This window comes from Strix uralensis, chromosome Z (assembly GCF_047716275.1).
Source record: "Strix uralensis isolate ZFMK-TIS-50842 chromosome Z, bStrUra1, whole genome shotgun sequence".
Lineage (NCBI taxonomy): Eukaryota > Metazoa > Chordata > Aves > Strigiformes > Strigidae > Strix > Strix uralensis.
Genome location: NC_134012.1, coordinates 87,757,810 through 87,780,573, shown reverse-complemented (window position 1 = coordinate 87,780,573; position 22,764 = coordinate 87,757,810). Strand labels below are relative to the sequence as shown.

Below are 22,764 nucleotides of genomic sequence, written 5' to 3'. Positions count from 1 at the left end.
GGAACGGCCTGTGTGATCCTGGAAAGCTGACCCAAAGCATCAGCAAGCATCATCCCCTTTTCCATAGCTGCTTGTTTGAAGTTGTTATATCAAGCCAGGTGAAACTAATGTGAACACACTCGTTGTTGTGTCAAAAAATAATTGTGCTGTCCATATTGAATGGATCCAGTAAAAGTTCAGAATGATGTTACCTTTTTTTTGACGTTCAACCTCTCTTGAAGGTATTCATCAGCCTGGAGCAGGGAGATCTGTTTGACTTGCAAATTTAAGACAAAGTGATTTTGAACCCTTCTAAAAGTTAGATATCTGTAAATATTAGCTGAATTCAAAGGCTGTTCTACAAACTTGAAACTACCCATCAAATTGTGAACAAGAAGCGATGATGAACTTTGAATCAGAACTGTGCATTTCCATTCTTTTTCTAAGCCACACGTGAAGAAGGGGAGTACTACATCCACTAGATATTTGTAGAAATCTTTCTACTATACATGGCAAAACTGTTTGAAGAGCCTTCCAGGTGAAAATAGAATATTGGAGGAGGCTTACAGACTAACTGATTTTTAGCTAAGATTCTCTGGCTGATCTTTATTATATTTTATCAAGAATTGCTTGGTGAGAAAACAAATAACTTGATGATCAGTGGATATTCAGTAACAGCTGAAGGTTCTTGAATACCTTCTCGAAGAAACCTTTTGATAATGGCAATCAAACAAAAACAAGAACTTGTTCTTCCTCCAGCAAGCAACTAGTGTGTAAGTCATGGACAGCTTTGCATACGTTTGGAGAAGCACTGAAGTGGCTGTTCACGTATGCAGTTCTTTGAGATGAATTGTTCTTACAGCTACTCAGTGACTTTCCCTTTAGTTTCATTGATGTGGAGTTTGTTAGCATCCTGTTCTTTACAGTGAGACAAAGATTTTGTTATGATGGTACTTCTGGGTTTTTTTGTTTGTTTTAATACTTGCAGCAGCTTTGAAGAATATGTGATGTCTGAAGAACGCTGTTGCCTATAGACCATTTCAGGCATACTGTGTACACTGATCACACACACCGCAAAAAATTGAGTTATTCCATTGCTGAGGACAGCTCTTCAGAAAACTAATTATTGGGGCATTCTTATTAACTTGTGGAGTAACTTTTTAGTAAAGTTATTTCCTCCTTAGCTGTTTAAAAAGCCATGCAAGCTAGAGGCAAATGTAACTAATTAAAGTGGAAACACAAAAGTAGGTACCAGGTCTTAGCAAACTTATCGAAGAAATTGAAAAGCTGATCATACATGGTTTTTTAGATACTTTCAAAGGGGGTTCTGTTGTATATTATTTTGTTTTTGAAAAATATCCTATAAACTGAGAAGGCGTTAGCGTGCGTTTTATAACCAAATGTTTGTTTCCATGTGACTGGATTCTTATGGTGAACTGGATTCTCTTAATTTTTTCTTAACTGCCCTGATAAAGCAAACAGTACCTTTGTTATAAAATAGGTATAGAAGAAGGAATTTAGTAAGATGCTTACAGTGGAAATCGGTTGCTCTGACTCAACATAACATAAGTAATAGAGTAAAATAAATATTAATGAGCTCTTGACTGGAGTCCACAGTATATAAAAGCCCTGGATTTGTTCAGAAAGGATGGGGAGTCCTTTTCCATGTATATGAGAATCATAGATAGATGTGCAGTCATGCTTAACTCCTTTATGCTGCATGAGTGAAACTCTTTTTAGATTTGGTTATTTACAATCCTCAGCAGTTAAGGAAACTGGGCATGCGTCACACTTGCGCCAGAGAACATTGTGACAGAAACTAAAACTTTCAAGACAGCTTATAAAGAGCTTTACAGTAATTCTATTTGTTCACTTTTCTACTGTTCCCTACTTGAATAAAGAAAATCTTACATCTTCCCTAGTAAAAGAAAAAAGGGTAAGCTTATACCGTCATCTGAAATATCTGCAACAGGAGAGAGTGCAGTTCAAGCATTAGTTGAGTTTAGCACTGGAGACCACAGAAAACAGAGCTTTTGAGAAGGAAATAAAGTTATTTTTCCAAACAATTAAGTACTTGCATTTTTTTTTTCCATTGATGTCTCATTAATACTGTGGTAATTGATTTATTTTTAAAGATTGGGTAGTGTTCTACCCCAGGAACAAAATCGACAAGGAAAACAATAATAGATATTCCTAGGAGGCAGGAGAGTAGTAGCCTCTGATTTTTGATTGTTGTTTGGGGATTTAATGCAACATTTACAATGTCTTTGTTTGGTCAGATTTACTGTAGGCTTCCTGCTATGTGTGTAGTCCTGGTGATTACAGTGAAATTACCGACAGTGCATAAAATTGAGACTATGTGTTAGAGAACCCGGATCTGAGGCCCTCTAGCAAGTTCACCTCTGGAAATTGACTTAAAAGTTGTGTATGTGAATATTCGTGTAGTCTGGGGCTAGTTTAACTCTCACCAGGCACTATATAGGCATACAGAAAGACATGAAGTATTAGGGTGGGGACACCACTGCTCAGGTGCATGGCTGTGCAGCATCCAGATTAGACCTGGCTATCATCCAGTCAGCTGTTGGTACACCCAGAGGAACTGATCTGTCTGTGCTGGCATATTTCTGCCTATCTTCAATCAAGAGCCCAACCTGATAAGAATAATCATGTCATGGCAACATAGTCAAACACATTGTGACAGCTCCTTGTATACCTGCTTGCTGACAGAGCATGGGAAACTGAAAAATCCTTAATTTAGATAAATATTACCTAGCAACAACTAAAACATCAGTATGTTATCAACATTATTCTCACAGTAAATCCAAAACGCAACACTGTACCAGCTACTATGAAGAAAATTAACTCTGCCCAGCCAAAACCAGGACAGAATGGCAACTTAAATAGATAAGAGTGACTACAGCATGAGGGAACCAGGGATGACTTTCACGATCAGTTTTACTCTATAGATCGTTCCCTACCTCAGTTTGAAAACACCAGTATTTTAAGTTAAACCTTGTCTTAAAAATGCACTTAAATGCGATGACTTGCTGAACATACTTGACAGTTATAGAAAAATAATTTTCTGATCATTAGTTTAATTGCTTGTAGGAAATTTTTATGGATGTAGATATATGTGAAACCAGTAATGTATGAGACGTTTTAGAAATTTTGTTGCTGAAAACTATTTTCTCATATTAAGGCTCTTCTAATTCCAGTTGAAGATGTTTAAAGAGGGAAAGAAAAAGAAGAAAAAGACTAATCTTGGATTAGAAGATAGGATATTAGCGTAAAAATGGAAATAAATTTTAGATTATTTTTGGAAGATTTTTTTTGGAGGATTTTGCATGTGTGTGAATAACATTTAGCAGGTGATTTCTTCTCTAAATAATACAGTATGCCTTGAGAAGGAGAGAGAGGCACTTACGACAAAAATACTTGTTCTGTGGTTGGAAAAAGGTTAACAGTTTAATTCGATAATTTTGAAATCCCTGCACTAGGTTCTTTGATAAATAAAGATAAGACATTAAATAAATAAAACCCCAAGAAGTACTTTTGAATTAATTTGGTTTCTTTGTGTCAGTTGTAAAAATTTTGACTTCAGATCTTCATTCTGACTGCATATGGGTCTAATTGTAGTTTCAGAATGTGATGAGAATGGTGTGATGTTGTCCACCTGTTTAATTCCGTGGAAGAGAAACCTGATGTGGTCTAGCTAGCTGTTTGTCTATATAAAATAAAAATCTTTCAACTTTGCTTTGTAAGAAAATCAAGCAAAAATTTGGGTTGCATTATAAAACTACTAGTAGGAGGTAAGGAAACTCTGAGGCAAAGGTTGGTTTGTCAATGATTTGGCCTGTATTTAGGGATAAGACCCCAGAGGTTCTGCTGCAGATTGTCCCTGCTTACTGGAAAAGGAAAAAATTACTACTGTCTTGTGGACACTAAATAATATGGATGAGAATAAACAGAACTGTTAATGAGGCACAAATAATCCTTGGTTTACCTACACTGTTAGAAAACCTGTTAAATTCAGAGGGTGAACTGAAATAAGACTAAATTTTTTGGAAGTAAAGCAGGGATATCTTTTTACAAAGAAAATTCACTGACTTGAATTTGTTTACATGTCTGACAAAATATTTTACTGAAGGAGATGAATATGCAATTATGTTAATTTCTAATTGTAGGTGAACAATGAATGCAACTTTTATAAAGGGCTGTCTAATACATCCAGGTATATCTAACTATGGTTTTATTAGTGGATATACTGTAAGCAGTTCCTGAGAAAGGACTGTAGTGTTGGGCCCTTACTTTTATCTTCGGGTTCACATTTGCTCTTCTGCTCTTCTTACTCTCCATTAATAGGTAGCATAGATCAGTCAGTGTTAAAGGAGTTGCCTCCTGAGCTCCTGGCAGAAATTGAATCCACCATGCCACTTTGTGAACGTGTGAAAATGAACAAGCGCAAACGTAGCACAGTTAATGAGAAACCAAAATATGCTGAAATCAGTTCTGATGAAGACAATGACAGTGAAGAAGCTTTTGAATGTAAGTAGTACATCATTCTGTTCCTACTGCTAAAGAAAGGTAATATTTTGCTTTTACAAAAAGATATATTTTTTTTTAAGTTGGCTACCCTAAAAAATATGAAAACATGCTGTCCTTGGCCAAGAACTCTTTTTTTCTTTTAAAAGAAAAATTACTTGATTTCAATTGGTCACTCAAGATGAAAAGTAGATAGTTGTTAAATTTATTTTCCTAAATTACCTATGGGAAGCCGCTGCCTAGATTATTTTTTTTTTCAGTTGACTATGAAATATTTTTAGCCATTCAGATTAAGGAAAATATCCTCTAAAGCAGCACAGAAGACTTGCATACAAAGGTATACAAAGAAAAACTTCAGTAAATAAATTTTAAATTATTCTTAGTATAATTTATAAGAAAAGTGAAGGATCTCCTCTTGAATGTTTGTGACATGATAAATTGTGAATTTTACTGCCCAGAAGTTTCTTAAAATACTCCCTCTTCTATTATTTCCCTGGCATATTGCTTGAAAAACTGAAGTTGCTTTTGATGGATTCTCAAAATACCATTTGCTGATGATACTATTCTTGGTTTAGCTGTTTTCAAAGGAAGAGAGGAAGCTTATAGTTAGAATTTTGCTGTGCATTCAGATAAAAGTTCCTAAGTGTCAAATAATTGTTATACACCTCTAAGTTGCGAAGGGATTTCCTACTTGCCAATGAAGGTATGGTTAGTTTGTCTCTATAGTAGTTCAGTTAGCCAACACTGTAAAGAAACTGTTAAAATGGAGTGCATCAGTTCAGTTTGAGTTAACAGCTCTGTTACTCATGCAGGGCTACAGGAGAAGTGCTTATAGCTGTTAACCTGAGAAGGCATCTTGCTTATAATGCTTTTTTCCCAAGTTTAGACTTCACATTTGCTTATATAAATATCTTACTGAACTTTTGTAAAACACAAAAGAGGGTCCAAAAGAGAAGGATTTGTTTGTTCTGCTTTTTAACGTTTCAAGTTCTCATCCAACAGATACACAGTGCTTATGCACACTTACACATACAAATTATAATAGCAATACCTCTGATCTTTATCAGAGAAGCAGAAAAGAATGTCCTTTTGTTTATTTGTTTTTCCTTCTAATTATAACTGAATAATGCTGCTTTGAGTGTGAGTATGAGGTCTTGAGGTAATTTGTAATCAGTCTTGATTATGGCAAAGGACTAATGATGATTTGCTTCATTCAGGATTCTATATTTTCTGTTTATCTTATCACCTGTTTATGGTGTTAATAATCTGGAACAGTGAATTAAAAAAATAAATAAGCAACATGATTTAAGTTGGTTGGGAATGGAGAGAATTGTCAAGAATTTCAGATACCTTGATCTACCTGTTAGCCACACTGACTGTTGAAATTCTTAAATAAAAAGTAAAACAAATCAAGAAAACTTTCACAGTAATTATATGCTTTAAGGGATTCTACATTCATTATATCCACTCGAGATCTGGCCATCGTTCTAAACAATTCAGTGAGGATATCAGGTTTAAAAATATAATATTTCTCAAAGGGTATGGTAGAACTGAATTGAATTAAAACGAAAAGATCAAGAGAATGAAAGATTTGTGACAAGTACACTGAATACATTTGTATTATTGCAAATATGTATTTCAGAATTCTTTCGGTTGTCTAAAATCAAACTTTAAAAAATATGAAATAGTGATTGTTATAGGAGAAATTTCTTTGAGTATCTCATGAAGAAGGGACATTCCATTAAATGATGATAAATTAAAAACTGATAAAATAATTTGCATACAATAAGTGCTAAATGTGTTACTGCATAAAATTTTGGCAGAATTCAAAAGGAAGTTGGATATTTATATTCCAAATAGTCTTTATTTATATATAAACTCAATAATAACTCTTGAAATGTCAATTTTATCTACTTTAAAATAGATTTTGTAGAGCAGTGATTCTGAATAGCTGTTCCCATGTTCATCTTACTTGTCCTTCACAGCCAGAACAACTGTAACACATTCTGTTTTGTTGTACAGCACTGATAAACTGGTCAATTTAAAATTCTGCTGGAAAGCAACATTGGAAGTTACTTTTCTCATGGAGATGTAGCTGGGGTCAGAATTCATCCTACAGAGCTTAAATTGATAGATGATTTGTAAACTGTGAAGACAGATGACATCTCTCCCCACTCTCATGGGGGAAAAAGTACCTGTTGTGTAAGGTCTTTTCCCATGAAACACTTTCTTCTCTAATACTCTCACTCCAGGTATCCAAGATGGCCCTCCATTTCTTCAGTCACAGTTAACTCTCAACCATTTTAGATGGTGCTAGTAGCTCAGGCATCATCAACATGACTGTACTGCCTCCAGATCCAAGTCTGATCCAGCAGCAGTACAGCTCAAAGCCTGGACTGAGTTATTACCTTAAAGAGTTGGACCACCTCTGTACAGAAGTTTTGCACCACATTTTCAGAAGTGAGAGCCCTCTAGGGTCCAGTGCAGAGCATTAGTATCACCTCAGGTTTAATTGTTTTTTTATTGATTCTGAGCCTGGGCTGGCTGTTGACTATATCCTGGTACATATACCAGATGTGACTATATCCTGGTATGTTTCCTATGCTTCTGAATAAATTGGGGTTGTGGGAAGAACTTGTCAATTCCATTCCAGTTCTGTATAAATGGTTGGAGCTATTTTGCTCAGAAACAAACCTGTATACAGTCATACATCTCTAAACTGCAGGAGGCTTTGGTAGAGACACACAGATGTCAGGGCTGTTATATGCAGATTCACAAGAAAAAACGCTGCTAGTCTAGAATGTGATGTTTTGGAGCTCTTTTAATCTTCACAGCACAGTCTGTGTTAGACATCTCTTTGCTAGCCCAGTTATCCTCTTACATTAGATAATGGAGGGTTGGCTGATTTCATGGATAAAGCTACCTCCTCCTCCATATCCTTTTTCTATTATATCTTAGCACCCTCTCCCCTTCAAGACACACAAGACTTTCTTTGAAAATAACAGAGAATTTATTTCCACCAAATCTTTGTTTCTGTATAGAACATTTATCCCGGTGTCTTTGACATTCACTTTTGCTGGGCTTTTTGGTCCTGACTGAAAACAGGTTATAATAACCTGTGATACTGACTTGCTGTCCAGCCCAGACTTGTGATTCCAGCTTTCTCCTTTACATTGAATTTCCTGCAATATATATCAAGACAAAATTCAAGTTGTCTTGGCAAAATAGATTATCTTTAAGCATCTAGATTGCCAAGTCTCATTGGAACTTGCTGTGTTAGATGGGCAGAGCAATCACTGAATTGCAGTATGGACACCCAGTAATAGTCACAATTTAGATAACTGAAGAAATTATCTCAGTGTTCCCTTATGAAAGGATGAAACTTACTTTGATTTGTTCCACTTTTCTTAAAAAGACAAATGTCCTGTAAATTTGTATTTTTAGATGTTCACTGGTGTCTTTGCCAGTTTCAGGCACAGTTTTCATGTAGTTCAAAAGAAATGCTTAGACTAATGCAGTAACAAAGTTTTATATAATAGTTTTAGAGTGTTCACTTCTTTTACAGAACAGATATATAATAGCATTTAACTTGCAAATCGTAGAATCATTTAGGTTGGAAAAGACCTTTAAGATCTTTGAGTCCAACTGTAAACCTAACTGCCAAGTCCACCAATAAGCCATGTCCCTAAGTGTCACATACTACTTCTAAATGTTTAAAAATGTTTAATTTTGAACTATTAAAAGTAGAATTTTTGTACTTACAATGAAAATGTATTTCATTTCTAGCTTCTCGTAAAAGACATAAAAAGGATAGAGATGAAGCTTGGGAGTATGAAGAACATGACAGAAGAAGTTCTGGTGACCATAGGAGAAGTGGTCATTATCATGAAGGAAGGAGGACTTCTGGTAGTGGCCGTTACCGTAATCGCAGTCCCGAAGACTCTGATATGGATGATTATTCTCCTCCCCCTAGCCTCAGTGAGGGTAACTGATCATTTTAAGAATTTAATTTTATTTGATAGTACTAGCGCATTTTCCATGGATATGTTGAACATTTTAAAACAAACATCTTTACATGTAGTATTGAATACAAGTGTAAGAAATGTAAATAATCTTAATTTTTGAGAAAGTATTTGTTTCACTCTTTATTCTCTTAATTAGTGGCTAGAAAAATGAAGAAAAAAGAAAAACAAAAGAGGAGGAAAGCTTATGAACCTAAACTAACACCTGAAGGTAATTTTAGATTTATTTTCTACAGTTTGTATTTTCTGTTTTGTATATAACATAGTTATTTATAAATTTCTTTTTTTTCACCAGAAATGATGGATTCTTCGACTTTCAAAAGGTTTACTGCTTCAATAGAGAACATTTTGGAAAATTTAGAAGACATGGATTTTACAGCTTTTGGTAATATGTCAGAAATTTTCAAAATGCTTTCCCCAATTAGAAGCAGAGGAAACACCCAAAAAACTTGCACCTCAGTATTTTCAAACTTCCTTCTTGGTGATTTAATTGCCTGTGATACATGCTAGGGCATACTGCATTTATATGGCTTCCACCTTGAGTGGTGCCCTTTACCTTTCCAATTTCACTTGCTGCTGCAGGAATAAGATCCTTCATCCTCCTTCCTGCAGAATCCAAGAGTCATAAATCATGAGACAAATAGTAGTCCTGTGGAGTGGAAAGGATACCTCTTTGGGATGATATTAGGGTGTTACCTTCTGTCAAACATATCTTTCTAAACAATAGTAACATAAGGTGGTTCTCTTGCTAATAATGTCTGAAGCACTTAATTTTGCAGTTGTTGTGGCTTTGACCTAGTAGAGCTTGATTATGCAATTCAAGCAGCAGAGTCCTTGTGCATTTCTGACCAAGGCTCTGAATCACTGTATGCTTAGCATGTCTGAGGAAGTAGTTCAGGTTGACCAAGGTCACTTTCTATGGAAATGGATAATAGAGTACTTGTTAATTTTTCTTCCTACCATCTTTGTCACAGGACTAGAACAAGAGGAGAAGCATAGTAAACTAAATCGCTACAGTTTTTAAAGCAATAGTGTATACAACCTTGGATTTAAAAGTAAAGTCATTGGTTCTTTCTGTGTCTGGTAACATGTTTTTTTGGTAAGAGTAAATACGATTAAGACACAGTGTATTCCAAGGTCCTTAATTTCATATATGTTTTTCATCTATTGCCCTTCCCCAGATTTGAACTTTAGAATTAGGGCTACAATCACTTAAGACTTGTTTTACTGAAATGAGGGTGATGGCACAAGAGCTGCAATAAATGGGTTTTCTTATATTAAAAATATTTATTTTATGACTTTCAGAAATGGATACCTCATGTTAGGCTGTTAAATGATATTTCAGAACCAGTCATATTTAAGAAGTAGCTGTTTTAACACAACCAAAAGTTGTCAAAGTTGTCAGTCTTCATTAGATGGAACTATTAGATGCTAACTATTTGGAACTATTAGATGCTAGCTTTTTGGAAAATCAGTTCTTTTTCTTCAGTTAATTAGAAATAGTTATTAATTAAAAATATTAATTCCATTAATTAGAAATATGATTGTTAATTTTTTTTTTTTTTTTTTTTAAAGGTGATGATGATGAGATTCCACAGGAATTGTTACTGGGAAAACATCAGCTTAGTGAGTTGGGTAGTGAATCTGCAAAAATCAAGGCAATGGGCATTATGGACAAGGTACATCTTCTTAGTCTTTAACTCTTTTTAAACATATAATTTTGATAAACATACAAAAACTTATGTCCCCTGTAGTAACATTACACCGTCTTCAGGTGTGAACAGTTGTGCTGACTTAGCAGAATTGCTCAGAAAGTTACTACATCTTGACTGTTACTGCCTCTGAAGCTGGGACATTTTTGTTGAATGGTCCTTCTTTGTGTCAATGCTGACTATACGCCAATATCTAATACCGATGCCTGACTAGTAAAGTCTAAAATAATTAATCTATGTTCACAAAAACATGTCACCCTATAGGCTTTGCTCCTTACAGCTGGGGTTGAGCAATCACAGTAAAGCAACCTGCTAGCAAAGTAAAAAAAAATCAACCCTTTCTGATATATGCCACCAAGTGCAGTGTAAATGAATGATGTCCAGCCAGCATCACACTGAATTGCCTGCTTCTTTCTCTCAAAAAAGGCCTTTCAAACTTAGAAGATTTAAAAACCAGCTGATAATAAGATTCATTTTCTGTAGTCTGCATATTGTAGTTTCTTTGCCATACTCTTGCTACCTTCAGTTCAAGGGAACTTTTTGTTGGTGCAAACTGTTGGTATCACATCTCTAGAAACAATGTTCTTGCTTTCCTTATCTTCCTGGAACTCTTGGGTTTGCAGTCTTATGTTAAACTCTTACTTTGCTTGCTTATGACCACTTGCTATGTTTGTGAAGTGTCTGTGAATCTACTTACTATAAAAGTCACTCTGAAGGGTTTTCTTTAATCCAAAATTTAGGTATCCTTCCTGGACTTTTCTTCAATCTCCATACCTTCCTTTGCAACATGTTGTCAGCCTGAGAGTTTCTTTTTCCAGATAGTTCTCACCCTTAACCTCCGTTCCGTATTTTTCACACATATGTACATATACATAAAATCAGAATTTTGTTGCTTCTGAATGCCAGTAGTGTCTGGATGAGTGAAACTGACTTTCCTCAATTTTAGCATATTCTACAAATTATTTAATCATTATTCTGTAGAAGATCAGTAAGTGAGTTTGAGTTACTTTTTTCAACATGCTAGTTCTTCAAAGTTAACACTAGTATTAAGAATACATTTTCTTTTTATTAGCCCTCAAGTATCAGGGAGTTTTATTTCTGCTTGTTCATAGAATTTGGATTTTTTCCTGATAAAGCTCTATATGGTCAGTTAGAATTTCTGGTTGACAGTTGGATTTGGTAAATTTCTGTTTCTAGAAGCAAAAGTGTATAGTTATACAACATTAATGAGAGATATGCAATTTTAAATCAATGGATTTTGCTGGTTGAAAATGTAGTTTAATTGCAATTTTAGAATATATTTCACCTACTTTAGTTATATTACAATCATGCTGTGTCAGAAACCACAGAAATCAAGATGAGATCCTTAAATCTCAACTTGCTTGCAATTTAAGTGTTTCAGATTATATAACAAGTTCTATGCTTCATGCATGGATATTCTTTTCAGCAGTTTGGGAGCCTTTATGTTTCTGCAGTTGTTTGATGTGTTTCTTTTCTTGTCTTAGCTCTCAACAGATAAAACAGTAAAAGTCCTGAATATTTTGGAGAAGAATATTCAAGATGGATCAAAGCTTTCTACATTACTTAACCATGTGAGTTTCAAATTACATAACTTCACAGTATCATGTAGAATAGAGTTTTCATCACTTGAGTCCTACTTAGTGATAGTTTCAAACGCTGTGTATGTGTGTGAAAGGAATTTCTGATATAATATGTATGTGATTGCCAGATTTTAAGATATGAGGTAAAATTCAGTTGATTATATTTTTTCAGGACTAAACATGTTTTGCTATGTACTGATAAGGTGCAGGTATACCAGGAGCAACTGAGTTTTCTTTTTTTTTCCAATTTTAAATATTATAGCTTCATCCTGAAATGTTTATGGTAGTTTGGTGTAATTTGCACCATTGCACATTTGTTTGCTACTTTGCTACATGTCCATACACAATGAAAGCAATACTGCAGCTGTCACATAGAATGTATTCTTCTCCTGAGCACTTAAGAAAGGAGAAAGTGTTTTTTTTAGGTCTGTTCTTATGCTGCAAAGTTAAAGTTGTCAACATAAATAAAATTAATAGGAAATTTAAGATTTTAGGGTTTTTTTCCTGATATACCTAAAACTGCATGGCAATTTAGAGTTTTTATGAGGTTGATAAGTGTTATTTCACATTTCCTATGTTTCTTTATTTCTACACTTTCTAGTCAAAACAATATTCTAGCAAGATTAGAGTTCTTGAGTTTTATGAAAAAAAAAACCCTTGATCTGCAGAAATAGAGAGTAATTATTTATATTGGAAAGGAAGAATTTAAACTTGCAAATGAAAACCAGAGACATATTATTCGTACCTAAATACTTTCATCTAGGTAGTTTGTAGGGTTGTCAAAGTTTCAGTATACAGTTTGAATGTTTTTAGCAGTATGAAAAATAAGTGAAAAGAAGGTGCTGGTTTACATGCTCTACTTCACTCTGATTAAGTCTTTATGCTAATGCTTAAAGTAATATTTTTCTTTTAGCTTTTTGTAGTAAAACTCAAGATTATTAAGCAGTTGATGAAATTGTCCAATGATTGCAATTCAGAGACAAAGCTTCAATTAAAAAAAGAAGCAAACTTTAGCCAAACAAGTACAGATTTTTCTTAAAACCTATTAAACATGATTCAAATCATTATGGCAAAGAAAACCTCTTCTAAGGAGTAAACTTCTTTTACAGTGCAGTGAACATATCCTGCCTACATGTCAGGATGTTTTTCAGAGGCAGAGTGCACTTGCACATTCTTTCTATTTCCAAGCTTAATGAGAAAAAGAAAAGAAAAACAACACTTAAAAGTACTTGAGGTTTTTTTAGGCCTCATTTGTGTGAGGAACAAATGACTTAAAGCCATTCTGTGCAAGAAATTTACAGGGATCTTCTGATTTGCAGATTTCTGTTGATTTTACAAATACCTATATAGAACAAATACATATATCTTATATATAATGCACTGTGATACTGTTTTAGATTCTCATACCCCAAAGGGAAAAAGTTTAAATTGTTTCATCAACCCCTTGTTTTTACAAGGAAAGCCAACAGTGTTGAACTATGCTGTCATACATGCAGGAAAGATTCTGTTTCTCTATAGGCTATATCTGTACCAGAGAAGCTATGAAAAATTCTACCGGGTTTTGCTATAAATAATGTTACTACAATATTTAAGTAGTGCTGGGTGTTTGTAATTAACCTCATCTATGTTTGGTTTCGTAACTTGTACAAGCACAGACATATAGAGATTCTGCACCCTCTGCTAAATTTAAATGGACGTACTTGTTAAGACATATTTTAAACCCATTGATAATAGATGGGTTGGTCTACAAAGCAGAGAAAGTCTTGTACTTACAAGTTTCATGTGACTTGTAAGTCTCTCTGTGCAAGAATTCCCTCTAGTGGCAAAAATTAGACTGATCAAAGCAGCAACTGGTGTGCATAGGCCACTGAAGAAAACTCTAGATGAATGAGTTTAGATTTTGCTTAAGGTGCATCAGTCTTAAATAGTTTATGTGGCAATCTTGCCTCATAGTGCTTCCTATGATATATGGAAAGCTTCTTTGTGTTCTAGAAGAACAATACAGTAAGAATTTGAAGACTTGTAACTTGAGAGACATATTACAAACATGTTACTAGCAAAAGAAACATTAGATGATTTCTAAAACAATTTTTGCATCGAAAAAGAAATACAACATTTTTTACATGCATGTTTGTAAGTATATTAAGGTAACGTTATTATCCTTTACTTGGTAAGGATAAAAATTTGACTTCTTTTTCACACTATATCCTTGTTTTTCTTGCCTGTTACAGAACAATGATACTGAAGATGAGGAGAGGTTATGGAGAGATCTTATTATGGAAAGAGTGACAAAATCTGCTGATGCTTGTCTTACTGCTATCAATATTATGACATCACCAAATATGCCTAAAGCTGTATATATTGAGGACATAATAGAAAGAGTTATTCAATACACAAAATTTCATTTGCAGAACACTCTCTATCCTCAATATGATCCTGTGTATAGAGTGGATCCTCATGGTGGTTAGTACGCTAATAAATTTTTTAAAATCTTTCCACATTACAAAATAGAAAAACATGATCTATGGTATAATGATGCAAGTGGTATGACTTTCTGGAGTAAGATTTTTATATGCAACTCTTATACTGATAGTTCTTCTATATCGCAAAAAGCATCCTGAATTAATGCTTTGTGTTCATTTCAGGATGGTGAAATATAAAGTAAAAAAACAATGGAATATGTCCTCTGAATAACTTAGTCATACAACATCTTGGTTTACTGCAATAATGCCAGTGTAACCAAAGTATTTAGACTAAAGTATTTAGAAGTTTGAAGTTCAACTTCTGTGTATAGCAGTTATATGTGGGAATAAGTAATTTTATGGTCATCATCTCTGTGTATATGATTTATTTCTGTAAAAGCTATTTAGCATTTAGTGTTTTGTTGTCACATACATACTTTTAGATGTGGGTATCCAATTTCAAGAACCTTTCTAAAAATCTTGGATCCAGAATTTAGAGCAATTATGAAAAATTAATGTGAAATTCTCGCTTTCCAGCTGATGCTACTAAATAGTTTTTCTTTTGTAAGCAATTGCTTTTACAAAGCTGTAGTCATGCAGTTGTTTTGGGGACACTTTCTGAGGAAGATCATCTTTCTAATATTTGATGTGAAACATTTTAAAAATTAATAAAGATATTTTTAATTTTCTAGGTGGTGTTTTGAGTTCAAAAGCAAAACGTGCCAAGTGTTCTACCCACAAGCAAAGAGTTATAGTGATGTTGTATAACAAAGTTTGTGACATTGTCAGCAGCTTGTCAGAGTTGCTAGAGATACAGCTTCTTACTGATACAACTATTCTTCAGGTAAGTTTTATCAGAAGAATTACTGTCTGAAAATGTTTTTCTTTTCCCAGAGAGAATATAAAGTATGATTGTCTCAGTGACATGAAGTATGAAATCAGTACAAACTTTTGAATTGTTAACATCAGAGTAACTAGTTGGTTGTGTAACAGGTAATCTGCAGAAGAAGAGCATTTAATGTTCAAATCTTTAATGGCTTTTTTTGTACATTTCGGAAGAGTTTCACCTGATTGTATTCAAATATAAAGTCATAGAATCATTTAGGGTGGAAAAGACCTTTAAGACCATGGAGTCCACCCATAAACCTAATGCTGCCAATTCCACCACTAAACATGTCCCTAAGCACCTACCTGTCTTTTAAATACCTTCAGGGATGGTGACTCCACCAGTTCCCTGGGCATCCTTTTCCAGTGCTTGACAACCCTTTCAGTGAAGTAATTTTCCCTAATACCCAACCTAAACCTCCCCTGGTACAACTCGAGGCCGTTTGCACTTGTACTATCACTTGTTACCTGTGAGAAAAGACAGACACCCACCTCACTACAACCTTTCAGGTAGTTGTAGAGAACAATAAGGTCTCCCCTGAGCCTCCTTTTCTCCAGGCTGAACAACCCCAGTTCTCTCAGCTGCTTCTCGTAGGACTTGTTCTCTAATATCCTTTAATAATTTTATTTGCAAATATCAAAAGTCATACATCTAGTTGAATACCTTACCTGCTGAGTGAATAATCTACTTGTGAAACTGCATAAATATCACTTTGTTAGTCAAATATACTTAAAATAATTTCTTTCCATTGATAGGTATCATCTATGGGAATAACACCTTTCTTTGTAGAAAATGTCAGTGAACTACAGCTATGTGCCATCAAATTAGTGACTGCAGTAAGTACTTTTCAATTTGCAGTTTCATGTCCCTATACTTCTGAGAGTTTTTAGGGCATTTACAATAGGCTGTGTTTTCTCTCTGCTAATGAACTGGAGGTTAGAACTAATTTTATTCTTGCATGTTTTTACAGTTTAGTATCATAATTCAGCAACAGTATTACATCTACCTGAGCTGCCTCTATTTGCAGAGTATTCTATAGGAAGGAATATCCTACTTAAGCAAGGAACTTCTTAATTTTGGTTATATCGCTTAAAGTATAAACACAAACCCCTTCCTTGTCCTTTCTTGTATTAAAAAATTTTAGCAATGTCGTTTTCCTTATTTCCTATGTTAAGATTTTAATTCATGCAATGGAATAAGGTATAGAACTAGTAGGACACTTCTATGTAATAGAATAAATTCTTTTCCTTGGAAGAGGTGGCTATGTGAAAAATTCACAGGGCAGATAAAATACGCAGCATAACACAGATGTGCTTGTTCAAGTGGGAGTTGTCCATCTTTGTAAGGATGATATACTCCAGTATTCTGCTTAAACAAAAGGAGAAGCAAACTCCACAATCTTGAGCCCATAAACTGAAAGAATATGTCGAACATTAAAGTTTAAGATATGAAGTAAAACTGTTTTCTCAAATGTGCCCTACGACCATACATGTGTTCACAGAGTTTTGCTCTGTACTGAAGTCTGAAAGCCTAGTATTTTATTACACTGTTTGATTTTCCTATACAGTGTGTTCTATCACTGACAGAAATTTTTAAAACATAAGGTATTTTTAAGAGCTATTACACATTTATGTTATTTGTAGATTCTTAAAAATCTATGTTTGAAAAAGTTTTAATGTGTTTTATAAAGAAACGTTTGATATGAAAAAACAAAAAATTATAAAACGGGGTATCCATTAATTGTAATTTGTTTAAATGTCATGTAAAGTGTATGTTTCTATATATAATTTTTAATAATATATTTAGCATGCAATATTTTATGTAACAGCAAATAATTTTCTAATGATCCCGTAACTGTTTAGGTGTTCTCCAGATATGAAAAACATAGGCAGTTAATACTAGAAGAAATTTTCACTTCCCTTGCAAGACTACCAACTAGCAAGAGGAGTTTGAGAAACTTCAGGTAATTTCTGACATAGATTAATAACTTGTAGACAGTACCATTTACAGTTTTATAGATGCAGGATTTTAGGCTTCAGTATTAACTACTTTAAAAATCTGCAATTTCACAAGCTGCACTTTATTAGAGGTTGATGTTTCAAAACAATGAGAGCAGAATTGCCTGACAAATGTCTTGTAATACTCACTGTTTCTTATGCCATCATATTTGTACCTGCTTACAAAAATATTTGAATACGTTATTGTATATTGCACTAAGGATGTAAATGAGTGTAATGTTAGTGTTAGAGGCTTTTTGTTGGAAAATTCTTGGTTCTGTTTATATGGAGTTACATAATTTCTTCATTGCCAAAACTTAATATGAAAATTCTGGCTGGATTTCTTTGAGGACACACTGAGAGCACCCTTTTCAGGAAGGGAATCAATCTAATATCCCTTTGAATAAGTTTCATTTAGAAAAACAGTCTGTTCACTTTAACTGTCTTTTAAGCACTTCAGCTGGGTTTCAGTGCATCTTCAGAATAATCCTATAGGTTCAGGTTCAGTCTGAGAAACAATCTGGCCTCAATTGGATTTCAGTTAAAATTGAGTTTGGGACACTTCAAATGATTCTAAAACATTGGTTGTTGTTGATTTTGTCCCTGCTTGCATAGTCTTGCCCCAAGAGACAGACAAATTGTCAGTTAAATATTTTGTCTGATCCAGGGTGAATGAACGGGAAATATCCAGGAAAAGGAATATACGCTGAAACTTTGAAGTTGAATTCAGTAACCCTAATGTTAACATAAGTGCTTGTTCCTAGTATTTCCTATTGTTCTGGTTATAGACATCAGAGACATCTAGCAGTAGGTGTAGTAGGAAGCTGATAGGAATAGGAGCATAAATGGTAGATACACTCTTTGAATTAGGACCTGTACTAGAAGGAAGTCACTATCTGAAAGCCAGAATGTCTGCACTGTTTATCTGCAGAGTCCTAACTCTGGTCCATTAAGAGGCATTCTCTAACTGTGGCTACAGTCATGAAGAGTACAGCTTACGCAAAAGTTAACAGAAGTTTTTCTCTATAAAAGTTGTCAAAGATTAACTTCATAAAGATAATAATTACATTCTATTTTGTGCCCAGTTAATATTTTGATAATCTGGAGAGAATGATGTCAGAGATTATCATCTTTTCATGTGGTTAAGGGTAGCAATAGGTGATATTGATGTATGTATGGGTAGTAAACATGATACTATTTCTCAGGTTATATCATGGGAGAAACATGGTGTATTCATACTGGTCTTACCAACTTTGACACACTTAAGACACACTTAAAGACACTTGCATGCTGAAGTTCATAGTCTGTTTTGCTACCTCAGTTTACCATAGGTGTAACTTTTGTAGAAGTCAGTCCAGGCCATGGTCATTGTTTTCTGTTGTTTAAAAGTCCTGCACGTTACACATACATGAAATAATAGATAAGTAAAAAATAAGGCAACAGTTTGGTGTATTTTTTTGTGTTCTGTTGGATATGGATATGGCATTATACATAATAAGCCTATTAGTAATTGCCTTAGCAAATAGGTGTTTGATTTGTTAAATATTCCTATAGATTTTTCAGGTGCTGAACTTCACAGATACTCTGATAGCCCATCTGTAGGCCGTTTCAGTTCATCTCTTCTGCCTGAGAATAATACTGGTTTTGTTAGACCAAATCTTACACTGCATAAGAGAGAAGCAAGTGACTAGATAAATGTCTAGAACACAGATTTCTAGCTGTGGTAATAATTTCAGAAAGATTATTTAGCACCAAAAACTTTTACTAGTTTTGTCTTGTTTGTTTAGTTTTAGTGTTAATGCTGTCTTTTCTTACTAACAGGTTAAACAGCAGTGACACTGATGGAGAGCCTATGTATATTCAGATGGTAACAGCACTAGTTCTGCAGCTTATTCAGTGTGTGGTGCACTTACCAGCAGCAGAAAAAGATACTAACTCAGAGGAGGAATCAAACAAGAAAGTAAGATATTTTTTAAAGTAATATTTTTTTCTTTGTACATGAATGACTTTGTGTGTTTGTTGATATAATATTTTATTATGGTGCTCTAGTAATCGAACATTGTAATTTTATGTCTGCTGTAATTATTTGTTGCATGAGAAATGCTGATCTGGAAATCATATTTCTGTGTAGGCTAAAATAATAGACAAATATATCTTGTTATTTTTAGGTGGATCAGGATGTGCTTATTACTAACTCATATGAAACAGCCATGAGGACAGCACAAAACTTCCTTTCTATTTTCCTGAAGAAGTAAGTACTGTTGCATTCTTTAGCGTATTGATGCAACAAACTCCAAATAAAGTGTGTCATAGCTTAAGATAAACCTAACCACTTCACAAGGCTAAATACCTACTCATAAAGTTACTTATAACAGTATACTTTACTGTTATACCTAAGAGACCTACCTGTCTGGACAAAAATTTTCATGGAATGGAAATTCTGCAGGGAATTCTTTATACATTTAAGAATCTGTTTGATAGTTCATGGAGGATCCTTTTATTAGGGGTCTGTTACTCATCTGAAGCCTGGAAGAGAAGGCTGAGTAAATATTTAAGTAGTGAAACCAGAATGAAAAAGATACAAAAAAACCTAAAAATCACTTTCATTTAACTAAAGGTAGGAATGTCAGTAGCTCAACACGAGAAGAAAAAAATAGTATACCTGAATAACCAAGGGTTTCTAAGAGTAAATCCTGAGGTTTTTATCATGTTAATTTATACTCTTAAGCTGAAGGGCATTTGATAGCCATCTAGCAATCTCTCTGCATACTTCTGGTATCATTACAGTTAGGGATGCCACATATAAGTGAAATACTATCAGGTATGTTATCTTTTGATGTTTTTTAGAGTCTGATTTTAACCTTTGTAGAGCTTAATACTGAGATGTCATGTCACTGTCAGGTAAATCAGACCAAACTTAAGGAATATAGACACAACACTTCCTAAATACCCCACTCCAGCTTGAGCTTTAAAATTCTACATACTTTGTCCATCCAAGTTAATGCAGACTTTTAACTCAAAGCAATAAATAAAAAAATCTTAGGATCAAAATTCTACTATGGTGCATTAGCTGCTTTACTTGCAGCACAACTTGGAGTGATAACTGTTTAAACTATTTCTCCATAAATGAATAAAACAAATTTTCTGCTAATATTTCAGATACTTTTTTTAGAATAACATAAAACTGGTTTTCTGATTAAACATAGCATTACTTCTGTTTACATCACAAGGAAACCTTAAGCGGCTCTTAAATTTGCTTACAGAATGCATTTTGTTTTAAATAGGTGTGGCAGTAAACAAGGGGAAGAAGATTACAGGCCACTGTTTGAGAACTTCATTCAAGATCTTCTTTCAACAGTCAATAAACCAGAATGGCCAGCTGCGGAGTTGCTACTTAGCTTATTAGGAAGGCTATTGGTAAGGGATTCTTGTTTTTATATTAATTTCTTTCTTATTACAATGAAGACTTGTTTATTTCAGCTGAAACTACTGCAGGAATGCTTTCTGACTGTTGACCCACGTGCAGCATTTAAGATTTTTCTTACATGTATCACTACTATGTAATACATAGATAATAAAATTTGGGTTAGAGGATCATTGATCTGGAACTTGTTAAAGATCATATGTATACAGTTTCTCATGGAAGTCCACTTCCACTATTCCATGACATTTTCAACATGAAAAAATGCCATTGTATAGCATCTAATAAGTGTTGATACGCATTTGGAATAAAGTCAGATGCACAGCTGTAATTACTCATGTTAAATATCTTTAGAACAGAAACTGAAAACAATTAAGTGGTTTGGTTTTTTTACCAGTAATAGCATTTCCTTACAATATTTTACAGAATGCAAATATTTTTGTTGACATTTGTCATGGTTTAACCCCAACCAGCAACTAAGCACCTCACAGCCACTTGGTCACTTCCTGCCCCAGTGGGATGAGGGAGAGAATCAGAAGAGTAACAGTGAGAAAATTCGTGGATTGAGATTAAAGACAATTTAACAGATAAAGCAAAATCACACACACAAGCCAAGCAAAACAAGGAATTAATTCACCACTTCCCATCGGCAGGCAGGTGTTCAGCCATCTCCAGGAAAGCAGGGCTCGATCACACGTAACAGTTACTTGGAAAGACAAGCACCGTTACTCCAAATATTACCCCCCTCTTCTTCCCTCAGCTTTATATGCTGAGCATGACATCATATGGTGCGGGATATCCTTTTGGTCAGCTGGGGTCAGCTGCCCCAGCTCTGTCCCCTTCCAACTCCCTGTGCACCCCCAGCCTGCTCGCTGGTGGGGTGGTGTGAGAAGCAGAAAAGTCCTTGACTCTGTGTAAGCACTGCTCAGCCATAACAAAAACATCTCTATGTTATCAAGGCTGTTTCCAGCACAGATCCAAACCATAGCCCCATGTTAGCTACTGTGAAGAAAATTAACTCTATCCCAGCCAAAACCTGCACATTCTCCACCCCTTATTCCATACCATTCCAGTCATGCTCAGGTCCCACACTATCTGATACATCCTCATTACCCACCACCACCCTTCCCATCCTTGGATATCATACACAGATATCATTCCCTTAGTCTATGAACCATCTTTGTGAAATGTCTGTAAAATGTCCACACAATGTCCACTGAGGTCATTTAGTCCATGACTTTGGGCTCCATCTGTGGTCACTCAGGACAGGAGTGGTGGTGTGTTGTGTGAAATTATTGGGCATCAAAGCCAGCTCAGGTTGGGTCACTGCTTCACTTGCATTGCTATTTGTGAGGCTTATCCTCCACTAGTTCAGGTGGTTCTTACTGTAGTAATTCCCATAACATGCAACTCAAATAATGGGTGACAACAATTTAAAGATATTTCTATTACAATTTCCACCCCCGGTCCCTTTGGGCCAGGTTATGGGGTTTAACATTGTGATGAACTCCTCCCCTTGCCCCTGCTCCGTCTTGGACTTATCCACAGCCTGCAGTCCCTTCGGGGTGTACCTGCTCCAAGTGGAACCTTACCTGTGAGCCACAGTCTCTCCAGGGGTGTACCTGCTGCAGCATAGACTGAGCCACAGTCACAGTCTCTTTGAGGTGCACCTGTTCCAGCATGGCCTTATCCATGGGCCACAATCCCTTCAGAGATATACCTGCTCCAGCATGGCCTTACCCACAGCCACAGTCCCTTCAGAAGTGAACCTGCTCCAACCTGGCCTCACCCATGGCTACAGTCCCTCCAGGGGTACCTGCTCTGTCGTGGGCTTATCCATGGCCACACGCTTTGAGTTGCTCCAGCATGACCTCATGCACAGCCACTGATGCTTCAGGGTGTACCTGCTGCAGCATGGACTTATCCACAGCCGCAGATGCTTGGTGGTCTACCTCCTCCAGCAAGGACTTCTCCTTGGGCCACAGTCCCATCAGAGCTATAGCTGCTGCGGCACAGACATACCCACGGCCACAGACACTTCGAGATACACCTGCTCTGGCGCGGACTTACCCATGGCCACAGACACTTTGGGGGGTCCTGCTCCCATGTGGACTCATCCACAGGTCACCGTCCCTTTGACTC

The 22,764-nt window shown here is 35.3% G+C and overlaps 1 protein-coding gene across 8 annotated transcripts in view; it reads left to right on the top strand.

Annotated features, from left to right (window-relative positions):
- Positions 1-22,764, top strand: part of NIPBL (NIPBL cohesin loading factor) — a 170,875-nt gene that overhangs the window by 117,741 nt on the left and 30,370 nt on the right. For 6 of the 8 annotated variants that reach the window (XM_074856258.1, XM_074856260.1, XM_074856254.1 and 3 more), the window contains 13 exons: positions 4,342-4,524; positions 8,308-8,505; positions 8,683-8,754; positions 8,839-8,928; positions 10,119-10,222; positions 11,761-11,847; positions 14,088-14,319; positions 15,011-15,162; positions 15,960-16,040; positions 17,067-17,167; positions 19,023-19,161; positions 19,370-19,452; positions 20,486-20,618. In XM_074856258.1, the coding sequence (XP_074712359.1) occupies positions 4,342-4,524; positions 8,308-8,505; positions 8,683-8,754; positions 8,839-8,928; positions 10,119-10,222; positions 11,761-11,847; positions 14,088-14,319; positions 15,011-15,162; positions 15,960-16,040; positions 17,067-17,167; positions 19,023-19,161; positions 19,370-19,452; positions 20,486-20,618 (1,655 nt within the window). The remainder of the gene's footprint in view (positions 1-4,341; positions 4,525-8,307; positions 8,506-8,682; positions 8,755-8,838; positions 8,929-10,118; positions 10,223-11,760; positions 11,848-14,087; positions 14,320-15,010; positions 15,163-15,959; positions 16,041-17,066; positions 17,168-19,022; positions 19,162-19,369; positions 19,453-20,485; positions 20,619-22,764) is intronic. The other 2 variants (XM_074856262.1, XM_074856255.1) reach the window with 1 other exon arrangement.